This window comes from Cervus canadensis, chromosome 5, assembly GCF_019320065.1.
Source record: "Cervus canadensis isolate Bull #8, Minnesota chromosome 5, ASM1932006v1, whole genome shotgun sequence".
In the NCBI taxonomy this organism is placed as follows: Eukaryota; Metazoa; Chordata; class Mammalia; order Artiodactyla; family Cervidae; genus Cervus; species Cervus canadensis.
In genome coordinates, this window is record NC_057390.1 from 95,039,768 (window position 1) to 95,059,110 (window position 19,343).

Genomic DNA, 19,343 nt, shown 5'->3' on the forward strand with positions numbered 1-19,343 from the left:
TTGATTGCTCCCCAGGTATCAGGTGCCCCACATATATCAATCTACTGAATCCTCCTAAGAGTCCACTTTACAGATGCAGCAACTGAGAGGCCAGTATTAATAGGATGCCAAAGCTTACAGCTGAGAAGTGCAAGGTCTACATTTGAACCCGGATGATGTTCAGGCCCTTTCCAGCTCTGCAGGCTGACGCTGACAGTGTCCTGTGTTTTAGGCCACACGCCCAGGATTGCACTCTGGTGGAGTGCCCATAGAGCCCAAGCAGTAGGTGCATCATTAGACCCCTTCTACAAGGGAGGACTGCCCTAGTGGCTCAGACACGTAAAGCGTCTGCCTACAATGCGGGAGGCCTGGGTTCAATCCCTGGGTCGGGAAGATCCCCTGGAGAAGGAAATGGCAACCCACTCCGGTACTGTTGCTTGGAAAATCCCATGGATGGAGGAGCCTGGTAGGCTACAGTCTACAAGATCACAAAGAGTCGGACACGACAGCGATTTCACTTCAGTTCACAGGGGAGGAGGTGGGGCTCAGAGAAGGGAGGGACGTGTTTGAGGTCACACAGCAGTGCATGGTGGACTGGGCCTGGCGCCTGGTCTCCAACACTAATGCTGCTCTGAACGCTGGGCTGTGTTTTTCCCGGGATAAGCGCCCCCTACCCTTCGCTTGCTGGGTGCTCCAGCAGGGGGAGAGTTTCTTCCAGACAGTTCCTAGAGCCCAGTCACCGTCTCACCCTGCTCAGTCCCTCAGAAAGTCGTTCAACCACTCACACGTGGGCAGCGCTGGGGACTCCCGGAGCCCTTGGATCTCTTTCTCATTGGACACTCATTGGGCAACTTTCCAAAGAAGAAGAATTTGCTGTCCAGCGGTTAAGACTCTGCACTTTCAGTGCTGGGGGTGGGGATTCTATCCCTGGGAAGGGAACCAAGATCCCATGTGCTATGTGGCATGACCAATAAAATAAAATAAATTAAAAAAAAGAAGAACCTCATCTCTCATCATCTCCAGGTCCTCAACCTACCCTCGCACGTGCTCTTATGGATGACTGTGGCTAATGTGGGGGACACTTGACCTCATCTTGGAGGTGATGCCTTTCTGGGAAAAATCCAGGCTCATGCAAAACCTGGCTGCCCGTCTACAGGTTTTCAGGGGTGTGTGCAGGCTGGGTTTCCTTTGCGGCAGCCCAGAAAGGAGGTTCTGAAGGTCTTCTCCTGGTGGGCTTATTTTTCTTGCTCAAACGTTATGGCTCTGCAGTGGCGGAGTGGACAATGGAAGGCCAGGCCTCCAAGAGCAGTTTTGGGGAAAAACCAGCAGCATCTGGACGGCTTACAGTGTCGCTTCACCACCGGGGGCATCTTCTCTGTGCTTTCCTTGCAAAATAAAAACAAGAGCAGAGACCCAGGCAGGCCTCTCTCTCTCATTCTGTCACCCATCTGTCAGTCTGGCTGTCGTCTGGCTATCTATCCATCTTCCGTGTGTAAACTAGGAATTCTGGGGAGGGGAGGGAGGAACCTCCTTCCTCTTGCTTTGGTTTTCCTTGGGGAGGGCCTGGACTATCCCCGAAGTGGGCTGGCGGGGTGGGGTGCTACACCCCCAGAGGCTTGAATATGTACAGCCTCCTGGGGCAGAGAACCTGGCGCAAGGTGGCGTGAACCAGGCGGACCCAGGACTCTCATCCGTCTGGGCAGGGACGGCAGCATTAGGGTGCATGGGGGTAAAGGTGGGTTGGGAAGTTTCAGATCTTCCGTGGAATCCGTCTCCCCCAGAGTCGCTCCCCCAGTCTCCTGCGGAGGAATTTGTAAATGGAAGCGGGGCTGCTAATCCCTCCACCGTCACCTCCCCAGACACTTGTTGGGGGATTAAAAAAGAGAGAGAGACACACATAGCCAAACACTGAACTTTCCCATTCCTCCAAATGCGGGTGGGGACGCTGAAAGAAGGACACCCCTATCTTCTCCCCCCCCCCTCCCCGCCCCCAGCCTCCAGCCGGCCTGGCGCGGGACCCCCTCCCTCCCTCAGCCGGAGCGGTGGGGGCGGGCGAGGCGAGGAGAAGGGGGAGGAGGAGAGGCAGGGGGCGAGGTCTGCTTCAAGAAGGGGCGTGTGGCCGGAGGAGCTCGCGTCGGAGCAACTTGGGAGCGAGCGAGGCGGCAGAGAAGGGGAGGGAAGAAAGTTGGTTTCCCCCGACGTCAGCGCCGGGCGGGCCGCGGAGCCAGGAGGCGGCCGGGAGCGGGGCCGAGCGCGGGGCGGCCGGGGCGCGCTCGCTCCGACCCGCGCCTGCCACCCGCGCCTCGGACCCGCGCCCGCCACCGCCGCCGGCGACCCCGGGGCGGCCCGCGGGCATGGACAGCGCGGCCGGCCCCGCCTTCGCCCCGGACAAGCCGGCGCTAGGCCCGGGGCCGCCGCCGCCGCCGCCCGCGCTGGGGCCGGGCGACTGCGCCCAGGCGCGCAAGAACTTCACGGTCAGCCACCTCCTGGACCTGGAGGAGGTGGCGGCGGCCGGGCGGCTGGCGGCGCGCCCCGCGCCCAGGGCCGAGGCGCGGGAGGGCACGGCGCGCGAGCCGTCCGGGGGCAGCAGCGGCAGCGAGGCGGCGCCGCAGGACGGTGAGTGCGCGGGGCCGGGGCGCGCGGCCGGGCGGGGGGCCGGTGGTGCGGGGCCAGAGGCTCGTGGGCCCGAAGGGGCGAGCGCAGGACCGGCGACGGATGCGGGGGCGCTGGCTCCGCCGGACCCCGGCCCGGGAAGGAGGCGCCGCGGCGGGACCTCCGGGGGTGCGGGCGCTGGGCGCCGCCTCCCGAGCGGCTGGCGTGGTCCCAGCCGCCGCCGCCGCCGCCGCCCTCGCTGAGGTTGTTTGTCGGCGATGGACGGGACGGGAGTTGTCGGCTGGGGGAGGCCAGATCCACCTCCTGTGGTTGGGAGCACAGGGCGCTGCGCTGCCTTGTGCCCTGCCCCGGGAGGCGCCCCTCGAGCCCCCCACTCCCAAACAGCCTGGGAGAAGTGGGTGCGATTATTGCTGGGGAAACTGAGGCTTCCGAGTGGGCGAAGAGACCTAGTCGCCCAGCTGGGTCTCCAACTCTGCCCCGTTCTCCTCTGGGACACCAACACAGCGACTGCTAGGCTTTTGTAAGAAGGGTGCCCTGGCCGGGGTATCGATGCTGCCCTCCCCCTCCAGTTTGCCCCCGCTGCTAGCAGCTCCCTAGGGGGAGCGGCCCAGCCCTGAAAAGCCAGCTAGGCCTCTCTTCCCCTGCCGAGGTTAAAGGTCATCAGGAAGGGGCTTTAAAAACAAACAACCCACCCAAGTGGCTTTTTTTTTTTTTCCCTCAAAAAGTCACAGAGGACTGCAGGGTCCTGAGCCCTTGGTAAGAAGGGGGGAGTGGCTGGAAGAGGAGAAGATGAAGATAAAGCAAAGATCCTGGCCCAGGAGGGTTTCCTGGAGGGAGTAGGGGGGCTGGAGTCGGCATAGCTCACCCCCAGGCCCTGGAAAGGAGTGTGGTCCTCTGAGACCACTGCCCGCTCTGGGGGGCAGGCAGACCTGCTGGAGACTCTGGGCCCTTTAAGAGTCACCCACTTGACTCCAGAAGCATTCCCACCTATCCCTGGGGTCCCCGACATCCTGCGCCAGCCTCCGGGGTCTCCAGGGAGGCCTGGGTGGCTGCGTACCCCAGTTTTCAGATGAAAGGAGATGCAGGAAAAGGTGAGGCGACAGCAGCCTTGTTGGAAGCCCTGTGCGGGAGCCTGGGTGTACCCGAGAGGGACGGCTGACACACACCTGACTGTCACGGTGCCGCTCAGAGGGCGCCCGCCTGGCGCCAGCCGCGTGCCATGACCTCCAAGGCCTTCCCAGTGGCGTCCGTCCACCTCTCGCCAGCCCCTCTGGCCTATGTTCACCCACCCAGGGGATCAGGAAGCAGGCTGACCCCCTCCTGGGAGCTGGGGTATCCCTGGTGGAAAGACGGGCGGTGTCTGGTTTGGGCCAAGAGAAAAGCAGGGTACCCTTTTCTGGTGTCGGGTGGCTCCTGCCAGCCGGTGTTTGAGGTCATCGGGTCTCCCGCTGGCTCTGAGCCAGCTCCCCCGCAGGACAGATGGGAGGTCTCCGAGTTTCCCCTGAGGCATGGGGGACCCCTGGGGACTGGGGACAGAAGGAGGAGCAAATTGAAGAAAGGAAGGAAAGGAGAAGGGCGGAGTGCAGGTGGGATGGGGAGAGAAGGATGCAGGCCTGGGGTCGGTGGGGGCGGGGGGTGGCGTTGGTCCTCAAGTCCTGGCCGCTGTGGGTGTGGGCTTCTGGCCTGGCCATGGCCATGGGGATGGACAGGAGATGGCCCTGCTTCTCCTGCTCACAGCCTAGAAGGGCTCCAAGTGGGGGGCTTTTCTGGGGGAGTCCCAGGATAGCTGGGGTCACAAGTGCTCAGCCTGGGCCCCTGGCAGCCCCCAAGCCGCCGGGCCTCCCCAGCAACCCCCCTGGGATCGTGTCTCCCCCACTGAGGGCCCGGGAGCCCTTTCTCTTCTGCACATGGGGAATTCCCAGGTACTGGGGACAGAGGACCCCCCGGGTGTGGGGTCAGGTGGGACAGGGCTGAGGGTGGTGGTCAGTATGCCCCCAGAGGTGGGCATCTCCTTCCGTCACTGTGAGGGACTGGGGGCCACAGGCAGAGTCAGGGCCAGGCTCAAGGAGCCCCCTCCCCCCCCACCCCCAGACCTCAGCTCCATCGTCCCAGCCCTCAGCCCTTGGGGACATTTTCTCCAGGCCTCAACAGACAAACGGAAGCCCAACGTGGACACTACAGAGAGTTCCTGAAGCTCAAAAACCTAGCTTAAAGAATTCTCTGTTTGAGATTCCATCTTTCCTAGCTCACTTTTGGTGTTAAAACGCACTTTCTTTCATGAAACAAGGATAATGGCTGGAGATGGTTTTATTTTAATGTCCTTACTTGGCAAAATTAAAAGGAGGTAACCCTATACTCATTCCTCAGACTGAAAACAAATCTCTAGGCCATGAAACCCAAATGTTTTATGTTGAGTCAAGCAGCTCCCCAAGGCCAATTGGGCACATTCCAGCGGTGCCCGCTGCCAGGCGGCAAGGGGGCAGGGCTGGGGGCGCTCTGGGGCAGCCCCCAGGCCTGGGAGAGAGAATCCCTTGGCTTGCTCGGGGGCCCAGACCCCTGAGCAGGAAGGTGGATGGAGGAGAGGCTGGCATCCTGCCCTCCTCCCGTCCTTCCTCATTCTAGCAGGTGCCCCCTCCCACTGCGTCTGGATCCCCAACTCCTGAAGTCTCCAAAGGTGGAGGAGAAGGGACCTTTCGTCCCCATCCTGATGAGCCCAGCCCGTGTCACTGGGCCCCTTTAGTAAGCGGGCAGCCAAACCTCAGGGTGCTGGGACTCTGGTCCCCAGGCCAGCAGCCATGGGCTCTCGGCTGTGGCTTCATCCTCCAGTCCTGGACCCCGAGGGAGTCCTGGCCCCTCGCTGAGGATTTGGACACGCTTGGAAGTAGGTTTTTCTTGTGGCTTCTGGAGATGTTTCCAGATCCAAAGGCAGCAACTGACACCAGAGACATGCATGCATGCTCGGTCGCTTAGTTGGGTCCAGGCTCCTCTGTCCCTGGGATTCTCCAGGCAAGAATACTGGAGTGGGTTGCCATGCCCTCCTCCAGGGGATCTTCCCCACCCAGGGATTGAACCTGCATCTCCTGCATTGTCAGGCAAATTCTTCACCACTGTGCCACCTGGGAAGCCCATGAAGAAATGGGGTGACCCTTATTAGAAAAATAAAGGTTAATGCGGAAACCAATGAGATAGAAAATTGATGTATTTTCAACCTGTCGGGTTAGCAGTCTCAAAATTTTTTGAATAGATTTTTCAATCTTTCGTTTTCACAAAGTCATCAGTAGATCTAGCCTATTCTTGCCAGTGATTTCCCCGGACCAGGCTCCCCCTGGAACTGACCAGGAAGGTTGTGGCTTCGCCGGTGACTCAGAGCAAACTGGGGTCTCGGGTTCCTCCCAAGTCAAACGCTGAGGTCTGGGCCGGGGCGCCGAGCTATGCCAAGCACGTTAGGAAAATAAACTCTCGTTTGCTGCCTTCGCAGTGACTTATAACAAAAGAAACCACATTAATAACTGAGATTTTCCTTAAAACATTCCCTCCTGTGGGCAGGGTGGAAACAGGAATGCGGACGCACTGAAAAATAAACGAAACCCCTGGAGCCAGGCAGGGATGAAGCCCGCAACCCAGGGAGGCTGCCTGGCCCCAGTGGGGCTGCGACCTGTTTAGGAAAAGTGCCTGGACCCAGTGGGTTCCCTTCCCAGAGATTCAAGTGGGGGCTTTGGAGCCTGAGGGCACAGGCTGAGCTGGGGTGGGCTGGGGCCCCTGGGCCGGGGATTTGGGCTCCCCTCATGGACCTATTCTCTGAGTCACCTCTGTTGATGCGCGACAGGAAGCCAAGGACACGCCTGGCTTGGGTGGGCACCTCCCTTTCCCCCTTGCCAGTGGTGGCGGGCAAGGCCAAGTATCTGAGTGGGACGCCTGAAGGGACCCCTGAGTTTGAGAGATGGGCCAACTGGCCTTTAATTTTTGGATTTTTCTTGCGGTCAGATACATCTACCGTGGTTTACCGTTTCAGTCGTTTCGAAGCATCAAGTTCAATGGCGTGAAGTTCATTCACATCCTTGTACCACCATCCCCACCATCCAGCTCCAAAACTTCTTCCATCTTCCCCAGCTGAAACTTTGCCCCCCATTGAGCACTAACTCCCCATCCACCCGCCCCCAGCCCTTGGCAACCACTGTTTTCTGTCTCTATGCATTAGACCACCCTCGGGACCTCATCGGTGTGGAATCATGCAGTACCTGTCCTTCTGTTGCCTAGCTTATTTCATTTAGCATAATGTTCGCAAGATGTGTACATGACGTAGCAGGTGTTAGAATTTCTTTCCTTTTTAAAGTTAAATAGCATTCCACCATGTTGAAAATTGTCCACATTTTATTTCCCCATTCATCCATCGGTGGACACTCGGGTTGCTTCTGCCGTTGGGCTATTGTGAGTGATACTACTATGAACATGGGTGTGTGTCCCTGCTTTCAGTTCTGTGGGGAGCCAGGAGTGGAATTCTATGTTGAGTGTTTTGAGAACCGCCGTACTGTTTTCCACATCTGACTTTTTAGCCAGCCTCCCTCTAACTGGCTCTGAAAGGTGGCAGCGGCAGCCTCTGAGGCCGTGGAGAAGGGGGATGGGGGTGGTACCAGGTGCCAGCCTGCGAGACGGGGCGGGGCCGGTAGGCGATAAAGACAAATGGATTTCTTCAGAACCGGCCTTTTAAAGACAGGCCTGCTTTTCTTCCTCCCCTTCCTTCCTTTCCCTCCATCCATTTCCTTCGGGGTCACGGGTGGGGAGACAGAGCGATCCGCCGTGAATGAGCCCGGGAAGAGGGCGGTCGGGACACCTGGGTCCGGCTCCTGGCTTTGGCTCGCCTCTCCGTGTGTGACCTCAGGGCCGCCCCATCCCTTCTCCAGGCCCCAACCTGAAGGGTGGGAGGCAGCATCCGGGTGTCTGTGGGGCACCTCCTGTCTCTCCTCCGTGATTCGATCTGGGCTGAGAAATTGCCCTGGGATGGGCCCATCTCCCCAGGGAGGTGGTGTTTCTGAGGCCTGGGTCCTGGCTGAGCCTGGACCCCCCAGACAGGTGAGAGCCTCCCTCAGCACATGCCCAGGAGCAGGGAGACAGGAGAGCTGAGAGCTGAGAGCCCAGGGCATCCAGTCTGAGAACGGCTGGGCACGTGGTAGGAGGTGCCCAGCATCTGCATGCAGGATCTGCAGGATCTGCATCTCTGGCTTTTCGTCAGCAGGGAGGACTCTGGCTAGTTCGTGCACTGCCCCTGGTTCCAGGGTGGTCTTGCTGCTCTATTTAACAGATCATCTGAGTGGAGCTTGCGGGCCTGGCACGGGGGCGTGGGACCACCGGACACTCCCACAGGGGTCCTTCCCTGTGAACAGAAGCTCAGTAGGGCAGGAGCTTCCACTGTTCCCTTCCAGAAGACTCCAGAAAACTGACTTTGCAGCAGTAGTGGTAATGCCTGCTGGCCCCCTTGAGGCCCGGGAAGCTCCCTGGGGCTCAGTGTTGCTATCTGTGAAATGGGGATGATGGACAGTGATGTCCCTTATAGGGTGTGGGAGACCATGCCTGGAGCATAGTAGATGCTCGATAAAGGGCCTCCTTTACAGCTCATGGAGATGCTCACTGTGAGTCAAGATGGGCTAGTGGTTGCCATTCCTATTATAGGGGCGACCCAGAGAGGCACGGTGACCTGCCTGAGGTCTCCCAGCTGGGGAGGGCGGGGTGGGCTTTATTTTGTCCAGGCCTCTCTCTCCAGCACAGTGCAGTGTTTAGGCCGTAGGAGTGGGGCAGGGGAAGCCCTACCTGGTTGTTGGGGAGACTTGAGCTTTGTTTCAGGATTTACAGTGGTCAGGGAGGTCCTGAGGTCTGGCACGGAGTGGGGCGCTGGGCTGAACCTCAGCCGTGTTGGGTTTCTAAGTGGATAGAGACAGGAGGAAGGGTTCTCAATGTCTTGTCCTGGGCAGGGATGTGGGGCCAGCCTGGACAAGGCAAAACTTGGGAGGCCTTCCTGCTGTGCCAGACCCAGAGGGCAGGGGCTCATCTCAGGTGGGAGATTAGAACGTTGGGAGTGATTTAAGGAGCCAATGCTGCCCTGAACACATCCTACAAACGGAGCTTCGGTGTTGGAACCTGACCAGGGTAGTGCCCCGGGGCTAGAGGCCGTGGGAGTGGAGGGGAAGGCAGGTGCCTTTGATGGCACGTGGTGAGGGTGACTGGTTACTCACTGTTTGCTGGCCACGGGCACCCCTGTGCTTCACCCTTTATTGTCTTCCCACCAACCAGAAGTGGGTCCTTTTATTATCCCCATTTTATGGAGAGAGAAACTGAGGCTCAGAGAAGCTGAGTGGTTGCCAAGCTCACACAAATGAATACGTAATTCCGGCCCAGGCCTGTCCCCGAACCCCTGCCCTCTACTTCTCGCCGAAGCCACCCCTGGCGCCCCCAGAATGCTGGGTGCTCTGACCAGGGATGTCCACTCCCAGGCTGGTGTGGGCTGCGTTCAGGGGACCATGAGGCAGCGGGGGGAGGGGTCTTCTCCACATCCTCAGCAGTGTGGCCTGGGCCCCAGGGTGGGGGGTGGGGTGAGGTGGGTCAGGCCTGGCAGTGTGGGGACCATCTAGCTTGGCCGGGGGTTTTGGAAGGTATGAGAGTGAGTGGAAGTCCTGCCCAGAAGCATCCAGAATGGCCTCATGGACACGGGAGAGCTGTGGAGGGTCCCTGACTGAGGAACATCAATAGGACTTCTTCTGTAGTCTACCCCCAGCTCCCATATTCACCCATTCATTCACTCACTCACTGTATTCAGCAATTATTTTCTGATCACCAGCTATGTGTCTCGCCTTGAGCTTCTACCAGCTGCCTAAACTTTCAGATCTCAAGCCCTAGTGAGAATTTCCAGGCACTTCGAAGAACTGGCATAGAGTGGGGCAGTTATAGAAGCTGCCAAGAGGGACTTCCCTGGCCATCCAGTGGTTAACACTCCATGCTTCCACGGTAGGGAGTACGAGTTGAATCTCTGGATGCGATGCCAGGTGGCATGGCCAAAAAATTAAAAATAAATTAAAAAAAAATTTTTAAGTGGCCAAGAAAAGCCATTTACTGACAACTGCCATCTTGTTGCCCCCATCCATTTATCCAAGCAAGAACCTCTCAGCATCTTCATCTCAGAGTCGAGAATGGTCCTCAAAACAGACTTAGTTTGGCTTAACCAAAAAGCTTGCAAGTTGCCCCTATTTTTCTCATTTTGCGGTAGGTCAGTGATAACTCTGGCTGGCATTTGGGAACCACATGGTGGCTTTCCCAGACTCACAGACACAGAGATACACACCACCCGCCCTAACACACATGACCACCACACCCAAACCCGCTCACTCACTCCCACACACATACACTGTCACACACACACACATACACACACTTGCACCCACACCCACCCTCACACCCCCATCCCGAAGGCTCCAGCCTGGCAAATGATCGGGTCCAGGCTCTTGACGGCCAGGGTGGCCGCAGGCCGCTGGTGGGCAGACCAGCAGCCAGATTGCAGCCAGATCGCGCCTGGACAGGGCCGGGGGTTAAGTGCCTCTTGCGAGGTGCTGAGTAGAAAGGCACCGTGGGAGCTTCCTGTTTAGACAGAGTCGGGGAAAGTGGTCTCAGCAGGCGCCCATGCTGAGCAGACGCAGGGGTGCCTGGTCGTTTCCAAGGGCAAGGCGGGCAGGGTGCTCCCCACCCAGAGGGAGCCGAGCTGCTGCTCGCGAGAGGCCGTGCCTCCCCAGGAGCGAGGGAATCTCCAGGTGTCCTGGGAATGGAGGTCGCTGAATATGTGACCCTGATGCTCAGGCTGGGCCCCCCACTCCTGCCAGCCAGACCCCTCACCCCGTGTCCCTTCCACATGTGGGAAGGCGCTTGCTCCCAGCTCGGCTCCGAGGGGCCCCCGTGATGACAGGACGCCGTCCACCTGGGGCCCTTTACGGCTAATGATCTCTTTTATTGCATCCTAAAAGTGAAGCCGGCTCTGGAAGACATTACCTTGGGTCCCTCTTGGTGATCCTTTCTGCTTTCTCGTGCTTGGGAGGTGCAGCCGGGACCTTCCAGTTGGGGGGCAGGGGCAGTGGGGACCTTGGAAGGATGCTGGGGCGATAGCTGCAGAGGAATTGAGAAGCCGGCACCTGGTGGCCCGAGGATGGGTGGCGGGGGCTGCTGGGCGCGACTGTGGTCTTTGGAGAAGGTTCTGGGTTGGGAGGGGCAGGGAGGTCAGGGCAGTGAGAGCAGGACGCCCAGGGGCTACAAGACCTGGAAGCTTCCCAACGGCTTTCCCACCCAGAGCTGAGCGAGCTCCTCAAGGCGAGGGTGTGTCACCTCCTTGCGGCTGCCCAGGAGGCAGGAGGAGAAGGACAAAGAATCGGGGGCTGGGACCTGCCCGGCCCTACAACCCGGCACACTCCCTGACGCTGCGCGCCTCAGTGTCCCCAGTGAGGGGGTCGGACCTTCTGCTTGTCAACAGGTGGGCCTGGGAATCACTGCATTCGAATCACCCTGGGAGGGAGTGAAATGCATGTTCTCAGGTCCCAGCCCATGGAAGGAAACCCTCTGGAGCCCGGACCTGGCTCTGCGTTTGGCACAGTCCTAGTCATTGTGGGGGCTTCCCAGGTGGCTCGGTGGTAAAGAATCTGCCTGCCAATGCAGGAGAATCGGGTTCTATTCCTGGGTTGAGGAGGGCTTGGCAACCCACTCCAGGATTCTTGCTTGGGAAATCCCACGGACAGAGGAGCCTGGCGGGGCTACAGTCCAGGGGGTCGCAAAGAGTCAGACATGACTGAGCGATTAAACAACAGCTAGTCATTTTTATAGGCATCAAAGCATATGCACTGCTGTGCTCTCGGAAGCTCCTTCTAGGACTAACTCTGCCCCTCTGTCATCCTCCTCAGTTTGCCTGAGGGGATAATGGTCCTCTCGTGGGAGGATGGAGAGGTCCACTGGAGCCGCCAGGGAAGACTGGCATCATTTGGAAGCATCTAGAAGGGGCCAGTATGGGGGGGTGGTGTTTGCTGCTCCAAGGCCCAGCCCGGCCTCTGCATCCCCAGAGACCTGACTGCACTGGAAGCCGCCCAACTGGGTCTAGGGGAGCACAGTCACTGTTGAGCATCTCCCCACACTCATCGGGTGCCCACTGGGTACCAGCCCAAGGCTCCCCAAGAGCTGGACTGAAGGGGGTGTTCCCATGGCAGAAGATCCTGTCTCTTTCCCTCGAGCATCCCGACTCCCTCTGGCTGCCAGGGTGACGGGGTGGGGGTGGGGGGAGTCAGAAGCCTCGTTGCTGAGCTGGGGGTCTCTATCACTCGTCACTGGAAAAGCCGCCTCCCATCGTCTGGCCGTCTGTCCTGCTCCTCCCTGTCCCCCCACCCTCTGCCCCTCACAATGCTGCAGGCTTTTCTCGCAGGGGTTCGCAGGGTAGGACATCCATGCCCCCAGGAGGGTGACCACCACCCCCGGCGGTTTTGTCGACTGGTCCCCGATCCCGCCTCCCCCCCTGCCTGTCCTTCCATGCCCCCCCTCCGCCCCCCACCATCAGCCTCCCCCTCCCAGCTGCCCCTCTTGCCGCGGGCGCAGCCGTTTACATGCCAGAGATGGCGTTATTAAAAATGACATTTAACCAGAGCTAGAATTACCATGCGGATGGCTGCAAACCTCGGAATCAAAGCAGGAGCCGCCGGGCGCGCCTGGCAGGGGCCTCGCGGCCTCCTCTTGCCGCCAGAGCTCCACGCGGGCCTCCCATATAAAACCCCCGCAGAACTCCGAGGTCTTGAAAGCCCGTGCACCTCCTTTCATTAGACTAACAAATAACACGTAACAGAAAACATCTGTGAACAGCAGCCCCTAATGCTCTCAAGATGGTGCCTCGGGCAGCCGGTCCAGCCAGCGGGCAGCCAGCCGTAGTCCGGGGCTCAGGCCCTAGCCACCCCCCACCCCAGGTAGGCGAGGACCCTCGGGAGTGCCTGGCACCCCTCCCCTTCCCTCCTGGGCTTCCCCACCAGCACCCCATGGTCCTGGGGGCCTCCTTCTCTGCCTCCCCATCCTCCTCCAACCCAAGCTTCAGCCCTCTCCTCTTGCAGATGAGAACCAGTAATCTAGGGATCTCTTTGCAAGGGGATAGTTGCTGCACAGGGCATCCCAGCCATCCCCTCAAGGGTCGAGGCTGGGGCTTGGCCAGCCGTGTCACCTTGGCAAATGTTATCTCTCTGAGTGTGTTTGTCAGGGGGAAGAGAATTGTGCTCCTTGTGGGGGTTTTAAGGGTTTAGGGAAGTGATGGAAGCAGAATAGCTGAGCACGTGAGAAGGTCAGAGGAGGCGTCTGCAATTCTCACAATGGTTGGGGAAATTGAGGCTCTGAGTGGTTGCGTGACCCTCCCAAGGGTTCACCATGGGCGGAGGAGCCGGGGTTTGGAGCCTCAGAGTCTGCACCCTTTTCACGACCCCATGAAGTGTGAACTGAGGATGTGGTAAGTGAGGGGGACATTCAGACGTGGATCTACCACAACCCCTGCCCTCAGGGAATGCCTGATCTGTGTAGATGGCAGAGGACGGACTCACCTTTGAGATAGTACAGGCTAGCCCTGCCCTCCCTGAGGTCAGCACCCCCTCCACAGCCCCACCTCTAACCCTGTGGGCTTGGAAGCCAGAGGCCCCTCAAGATGCAAGGTCCTCCCCACGTGGCTGGACACTTGGCCGCCTCCCCAGGACCCGAAGCACGGTTCTCACAGCTCAAACCGGGTGGGGGGGGTGTGCATCCCAGATGAGGGAGGAAAGGCCAGGAAAACATCCCAGAAATGGGAGAAAAGACAAATTGGCCCTTTGTTCCCTATTTTCCCCATGATGAGGCTACAGAAAACAGGTCTTTCCACCTTCCCCCAAAAGACTATATGTGAAACTCCATCCCTCCCAGTCCCCTTCCAAGCGATGCCTTGCTATTTGGTTCCCAGAACACTGGATGTAATCCATTAATTCACTCACTCATTCGACTGAACTGAACTGATTCATTTATTCATTACCTGCACACGTGTGTTGTTTGAGGCATCACTGGACAGGTGAATTGTCACTCAGTCGTGTCCAATTCTTTGCGACCCTGTGTAGCTCAGCAAGCCAGGCTTCCCTGTCCATCACCAACTCCCAGAGCTTGCTCTAACTCACGTCCATTGAGTCAGTGATCCCATCTAACCATCTTATCCTCTGTCGTCCCCTTCTCCTCCTGCCTTCAATCTTTCTCAGCATCAGGGTCTTTTCCAGTGAGTCAGTTCTTCGTGTCAGGTGGCCAAATTATTGGAATTTCAGCTTCAGCATCAGTCCTTCCAATGAATATTCAGGACTGATCTCCTTTAAGATGGACTGGTTGGACCTCCTTGCAGTCCAAGTGACTCTCAAGAGTCTTCTCAACACCATAGTTCAAAAGCATCAATTCTTTGATGCTCAGCCTTCTTTATGGCCAGCTCTCACGCCCGTACATGACTGCTGGAAGAACCACAGCTTTGACTCTGTGGACGTTTGTCAGCAAAGTGCTATCTCTGCTTTTTAACTCAGTGTCTGGGTTGGTCCTGCTTGTCCCTAGCCAGCGAGTGGAGCCCAGAGGCAGGAGCACCCTGATGCCCAGCCCTTTGCCTCTGTCTGGGCCCGAGCTCAGGACTTCACAAGCCGCCTCATGCTGGGCTCTCTCAGCAGCCTCATGAGACAGGTGTGGTATTGTCCCTGGTGGCTCAGACCGTAAAGAATTCACCTGCCATGCGGGAGACCTAGGTTCAGTCCCTGGTTGGGAAGATCCCCTGGAGAAGGGAACAGCTACCCACTCCAGTATTCTTGCCCGGAGAATCCCATGGACACAGGAGCCTGGTGGGCTACAGTCCACGGCGTCACAAAGAGTCTGAGCGACTTTCACTACAGATGAAGAAACTGAGGCTCAGGAAGGCCAAGTGACTTGCCCAAGGTCACCCAGGAAATATGCTGTGGTCCCCAGAGCCCAGGTTCGATGCCGACCACTCCATGCTGCACCCCCAGATGGCCCAAGGGCCACAGTGTCCTCTTTTTAAATGTTTAAGTATTTATTTCTGGCTGCGCTGGGTCTTCGCTGCTGCTCGGGCTTTTCTTGAGTTGCGGTGCTCGGGCTTCTCACTGTGATGACTTCTCTCGGTGCAGACCACAGACTCTAGGGCTCAGTAGTTGAGGTTTGCGGGCTCTAGAGCACAGACTCAATAGTTGTGGTGTTCGGGTCTTCATTGCTCTGCAGCATGTGGGATCTTCGCGGATCAGGGATCGAACCCATGTCTCCTGCATCGGCAGGTGAATTCTTTACCGCTGAGCCCCCAGGGAAGCCCCACAGTGTCCTCTTCCTGGAGTCAGCACAGCCCCTGCCAGGGAGGGACCGTGCCTCTGGTTCCCTTGGTTCTCACCCCAAAGCTCCACAGTGGCTGCTGCTGCTAAGTCGCTTCAGTCGTGTCCGACTCTTAGCGACCCCATGGACTGCAGCCTACCAGGCTCCTCCGTCCGTGGGATTTTCCAGGCAAGAGTACCGGAGTGGGTTGCCATTGCCTTCTCCGCCACAGTGGCTGAGATAACTGCTTTTCTAGGGACACACCCCCTGTGCAGAGTCCGACCCATACTGCCAGGCCAGAGGGCTTCTGGGCTGTGTTGTGATGGGGGGTTGGGGGTGGCTTAGGAGGGCCCCCAGCCTTTGGGAATCTCGAGTTTCTGAGAGACATCATGTTCTAATTGGAAGGCCAGCCTCTCCTGCTGAGCCGGCTGCCCTGCCACCAAACCCCCAGGCGAGGAGAGTGTTAGAGCTCAAAGTGGGAAATCGCTGGAGACAAGAAGTAAAAATGAACTACTCTGGTTTCACAGGGAGGGGAAAAAGAAAAGGCCAAGATCTAATGCGGCTGAAAGTGGGGTTGCCGTTTAAAGAAATCTCTTGCCATTGCAGTGGATTCAAGTTGGGGGCAGATCAGAGCTCCATGGGGAGGGAATGGGGAAGGCTTCCCTCCAGCCTTCTTTCCACAAATATTTCTTGCCAGTCTGAGGGTTGGATCCTGGGGTCCCATCAGGAAACAAAGGGGTGTGATCCCTGCTGTAAAGGAGATGAGAACAGATATTGGGGTCACCTACCTGATCTGGAGGTTCAGGGAAGGCGTCCTGGAGGAAGTGGATTCTCAGAAGGGCTCGAAAGGATGAGTGATGTTAACCAGAAGAAGTTGGGAAGGGTGCTCCAGATGGAGGGAGCAGCAGATACAGAGGCTCAGAGGTGAGAAAGCAATTGGCTGTGAGGCTTCCCTGGCCATCCAGTGATGAGGACTCCATGTTTCCAGTTCAGGGTTCACAAGTTTGATCCCTGGTCGGGGAACCAAGATTCTGCATGCCGCTCAGCACACCAGAAGAGAGAGAGAAAAGGGCTGTTCCAGGAGCAGAGGAGTGGGAGGGAGCCCCAGGGAGAGGACCAATGAGCAAGGCCTGCTTCAAGATTGGCAGTTTCTATGTTAGGAGGAGTGGGAATGCTTTCTGTGCCCCTTGTGGGTATTGGGAGTGCGCAGAGCACCCTGGTGGGCCTCGCTGGGCGGGTGTCTCTTGTCATCTGGGAAGTGAATGGCTAACTTGGGAACACCTCTTGTGTCCTGGCTGCCCAGAGCCTCGTGGGCACCCTATCTCCAAAGGAGCAGACCACAAGCGCTGTCTGTCCCAGCACAGCTTCTCTCTGAGATCCAAGAACCCGCGTCAGGAAAGGGTGGGTCCAGGAGCCGTGCAGAACCTGGGGCAGGGTGTCCCCGTGCCCAGAGTGGGGCTCGCCACTCCATCAGTGGGGCAACTGCACTCGTCACAACACCAGGGCTTCAGGGATGGCAGTTTCCTTGACAAGATGAGGAAGGTCAGCCCAGGCTGTCTGACTGCAAACCCCGCCTTCCAGGGGGAGTGGAGGGAGTGTGGGGTGCTTGTGGCTGAGTCCGGGGCTGGATGATTGGGGTTCGCTGAGTGGCCTTGGAGTGTGTCCACCTTCATCATCTCCGAGACCCCGACAGTCAGGACCATTTATTGTGCACCTGCTCTGTGCTCAGCCCTCTGTGTAAATCTTCTCATTAATTCCCCCCAGATCTTCCAGGAAGTAGGCAGTCTTATGGCCCCATTTCCCAGATGACGAAGCTGAGGCCCAGAAAGATGGGCTGTGTATGGAGGACATGGGGGCTCCAGGCCTTGGACCCTTGTCTTCGGGTGTTCCCCAAACTGCTGACCCGGAGCCCCTGGGCTGTGCTCACCCCGACCTCAGCCAGCCTTTCTTGGCTTGTTTAAAAGGGATGGATGAGAGTGGTGAGAGCGCCGGGCAGAGGGTTGCCAGACAGAAATCAGAGCTGCTCCTCTACCCAGGCAGGCAGGCCAGGATCCTGGGACAGGAACCGCCTGCCCCCATTGTTCCCATGCAGCTTGACAATGACCCAGGCATAGAGAAGTAGAGAGCTGGCCCCGATGTCCCAGTGAGTCCCCCACCTTCTCAGGGGCAGGACATGCTGCCTGGCTTAGCTGTGGGACTCCAGCTCCAACCTCACCCCCATTTCCTGGATGATCTTGGGAAAGTGCCTCATTTCTCTGAGCCTCAAATTCCTCATCTGCAAAATGTGCACAATGCCGGTACCTGGGGCCTGGGCCGTTCAGCGGAGTTGATGAAGTCAAGCAGGTAGGGGTTCACCTCTGGTCTCCAGGAGGCGTGCAGTAAACATCTATGTGTTTTCTTTCTCATACTCCTTGACATTGGGAAGAAGAAGCAGATGCCCAGTTTAGGACTGTCAATCCCCCTTTTAAAGATAGAAAAACCAAGGTGGGAGAAGTTTCCCAAGACCCCGCAGGAAGAGGAGTCGAGATCAGGAACAAAATTCTGGGTCCCAGGAGCCGACCCCAGTGGCCTTTGCTGGCTCTTTAACAATGCTTTCTAAAAGGGAGTCAAGTTATCCAATGCACACCCAGGACCACGAGCCCTCTGCCCCTGTCCAGCCCTGCCCAGTGACCTGGGGTCCCCTCACTGGGAGGATGGGGCTTTGCTGCAGACCCAGGCTGACATTCCCCCATGCAGAAAGAGCAGCTTGCTTTCTTTTCCACGGCATAAATTGTAACCATGTATAATTTCATGACAAATACCATCTATAAAACACAACACAACTATTTTTATAATGTGGCATTTGAGGTTAAAAATTCAAATTAGAGATTAATTGCAACTTCTAGAGGGTCGGTGGATAAGATGGCTTGGGGAGGAAAACTGAGATATTTAGATACGCTCCTTCGGGAATTACAGATGGGTTCTCACCACATGTCTAGAACATGCATGTGTGCGTGCACACACCCACACCCACCCACACACACACTTGCACTCAGCTGATCTCTGGCTTAACATGGTGTTTGCAATGCTGAGAAAGCTGATCTTGATGCTGGCTCCTTTTTCTGCCCAGGGCTGTGACGTCTAACCGTCCATCAGAAGCAGGTTATGTGATAATCAAGCAGCCCTGAGATTTGCGGGGGCGGATGGCAGGGGGGAAATGCACAGAGCTTGGGGCGCCAAGAAAAGAAGCAAACTAGCGGGTTAACCTCCATCGGGTGCCAGCTCTCAGCTTCTCCCTAAACCCTCCCCTTCCTCCACCCCCTAAAACCAAAACCAGATGGAAATCTAAGTGAAAAGCGGGTCTGTGGACAGGGCAGACAGCGTGGGATGGAGCCGTGATCAGAGGGGAGGGAGACAAGCCGGAAGAGCCCCATTCCATTGAGGCCATGGGCGGGGTGTGTCCCCTGTGGCACCCAGGGGCCAGATCGGAGTCCCCTGTGGAAGAATATGGGCCTCCAGAGAGTTCGGTTTGAGGACACTTCTTGGGGACTGTGGGGATCGTGGCGAATGTTTTTGCTGCTTACTTCCAACTGGAACAGCAGACGTTGGGAGAGGGGGCTGCCCTCTGCAACGCACACTTTCCTCTCCCGCCTTCTCTTGGGTTCTGGCAGGGGGCAGCAGCTCTAGGGGGTCAGCAGTAGCCCAGCGGTCTCCTAATGCACCCAAGGGCCCTAGGGAGAGGAGGGCCAGAGTGGGGCCAGCGAGTCAGACTGAGCCCAGTTGACTTCCTGGGCCCGGGCCTTCCCCCTTCTGAGCCTCAGTTTCTTCATCTGTCAAATGGGGATAAGGGCCAGTGAATGGTGAGGGTCCAGAGACAGGAAGCCTTGCACGTAGTCCTGGCACGTGGCCAGCTGCTGTTGTCACCGTTACTGCCATTGCTATTATTAGCAACTTGCAGGCGGTCCCAGAGAGTGAGGGTGTGGGGACCCAGCCACACCCCTGGCAGCTGCTGGTCCCCAGGGTCCCTCGTCTCCCCAGCATGCGCATGGGAACTGTCCAACCCAAACTAGCTCCATATAAGGTGACAGCTCCCTTGCTGCTCCACCCCCAGCCCCACCCTGGGGTGGACAGTGTGGGTGGGGCTTGTTTATTCCCCTCATCTTCTAGCAGGTTTGGGGTGAGATGGAGGGGGGAGCGTGCAGGCAGTGTGACCACCCTTCTGTCAGCAGCGGCTGTGTCCATCCTGAGGAACTCAGCACTCCCCCCGCCCCGTCTTGCTCACACAGGGGCCCGGGCAGGAGCAGCTCTGGGGAGGGGCTTCCGTCTCTGGCATGGAGACCTCCGAGTATGGCCTCTCTTGTTCCCCTTCTCCTCCGGCTGGGCCCGTGCCTGCCGCACCACCTATAATGTCACTT

General features: G+C 58.0%; 1 protein-coding gene across 1 annotated transcript in view; it reads left to right on the forward strand.

Annotated features, from left to right (window-relative positions):
- The first annotated feature begins 2,104 nt into the window (after positions 1–2,104).
- Positions 2,105–19,343, forward strand: part of PRRX2 (paired related homeobox 2) — a 50,434-nt gene continuing 33,195 nt past the window's right edge. The window contains exon 1 of the mRNA XM_043469815.1: positions 2,105–2,595. Coding sequence (XP_043325750.1) covers positions 2,334–2,595 — 262 coding nt within the window. The 5' untranslated portion in view covers positions 2,105–2,333. The remainder of the gene's footprint in view (positions 2,596–19,343) is intronic.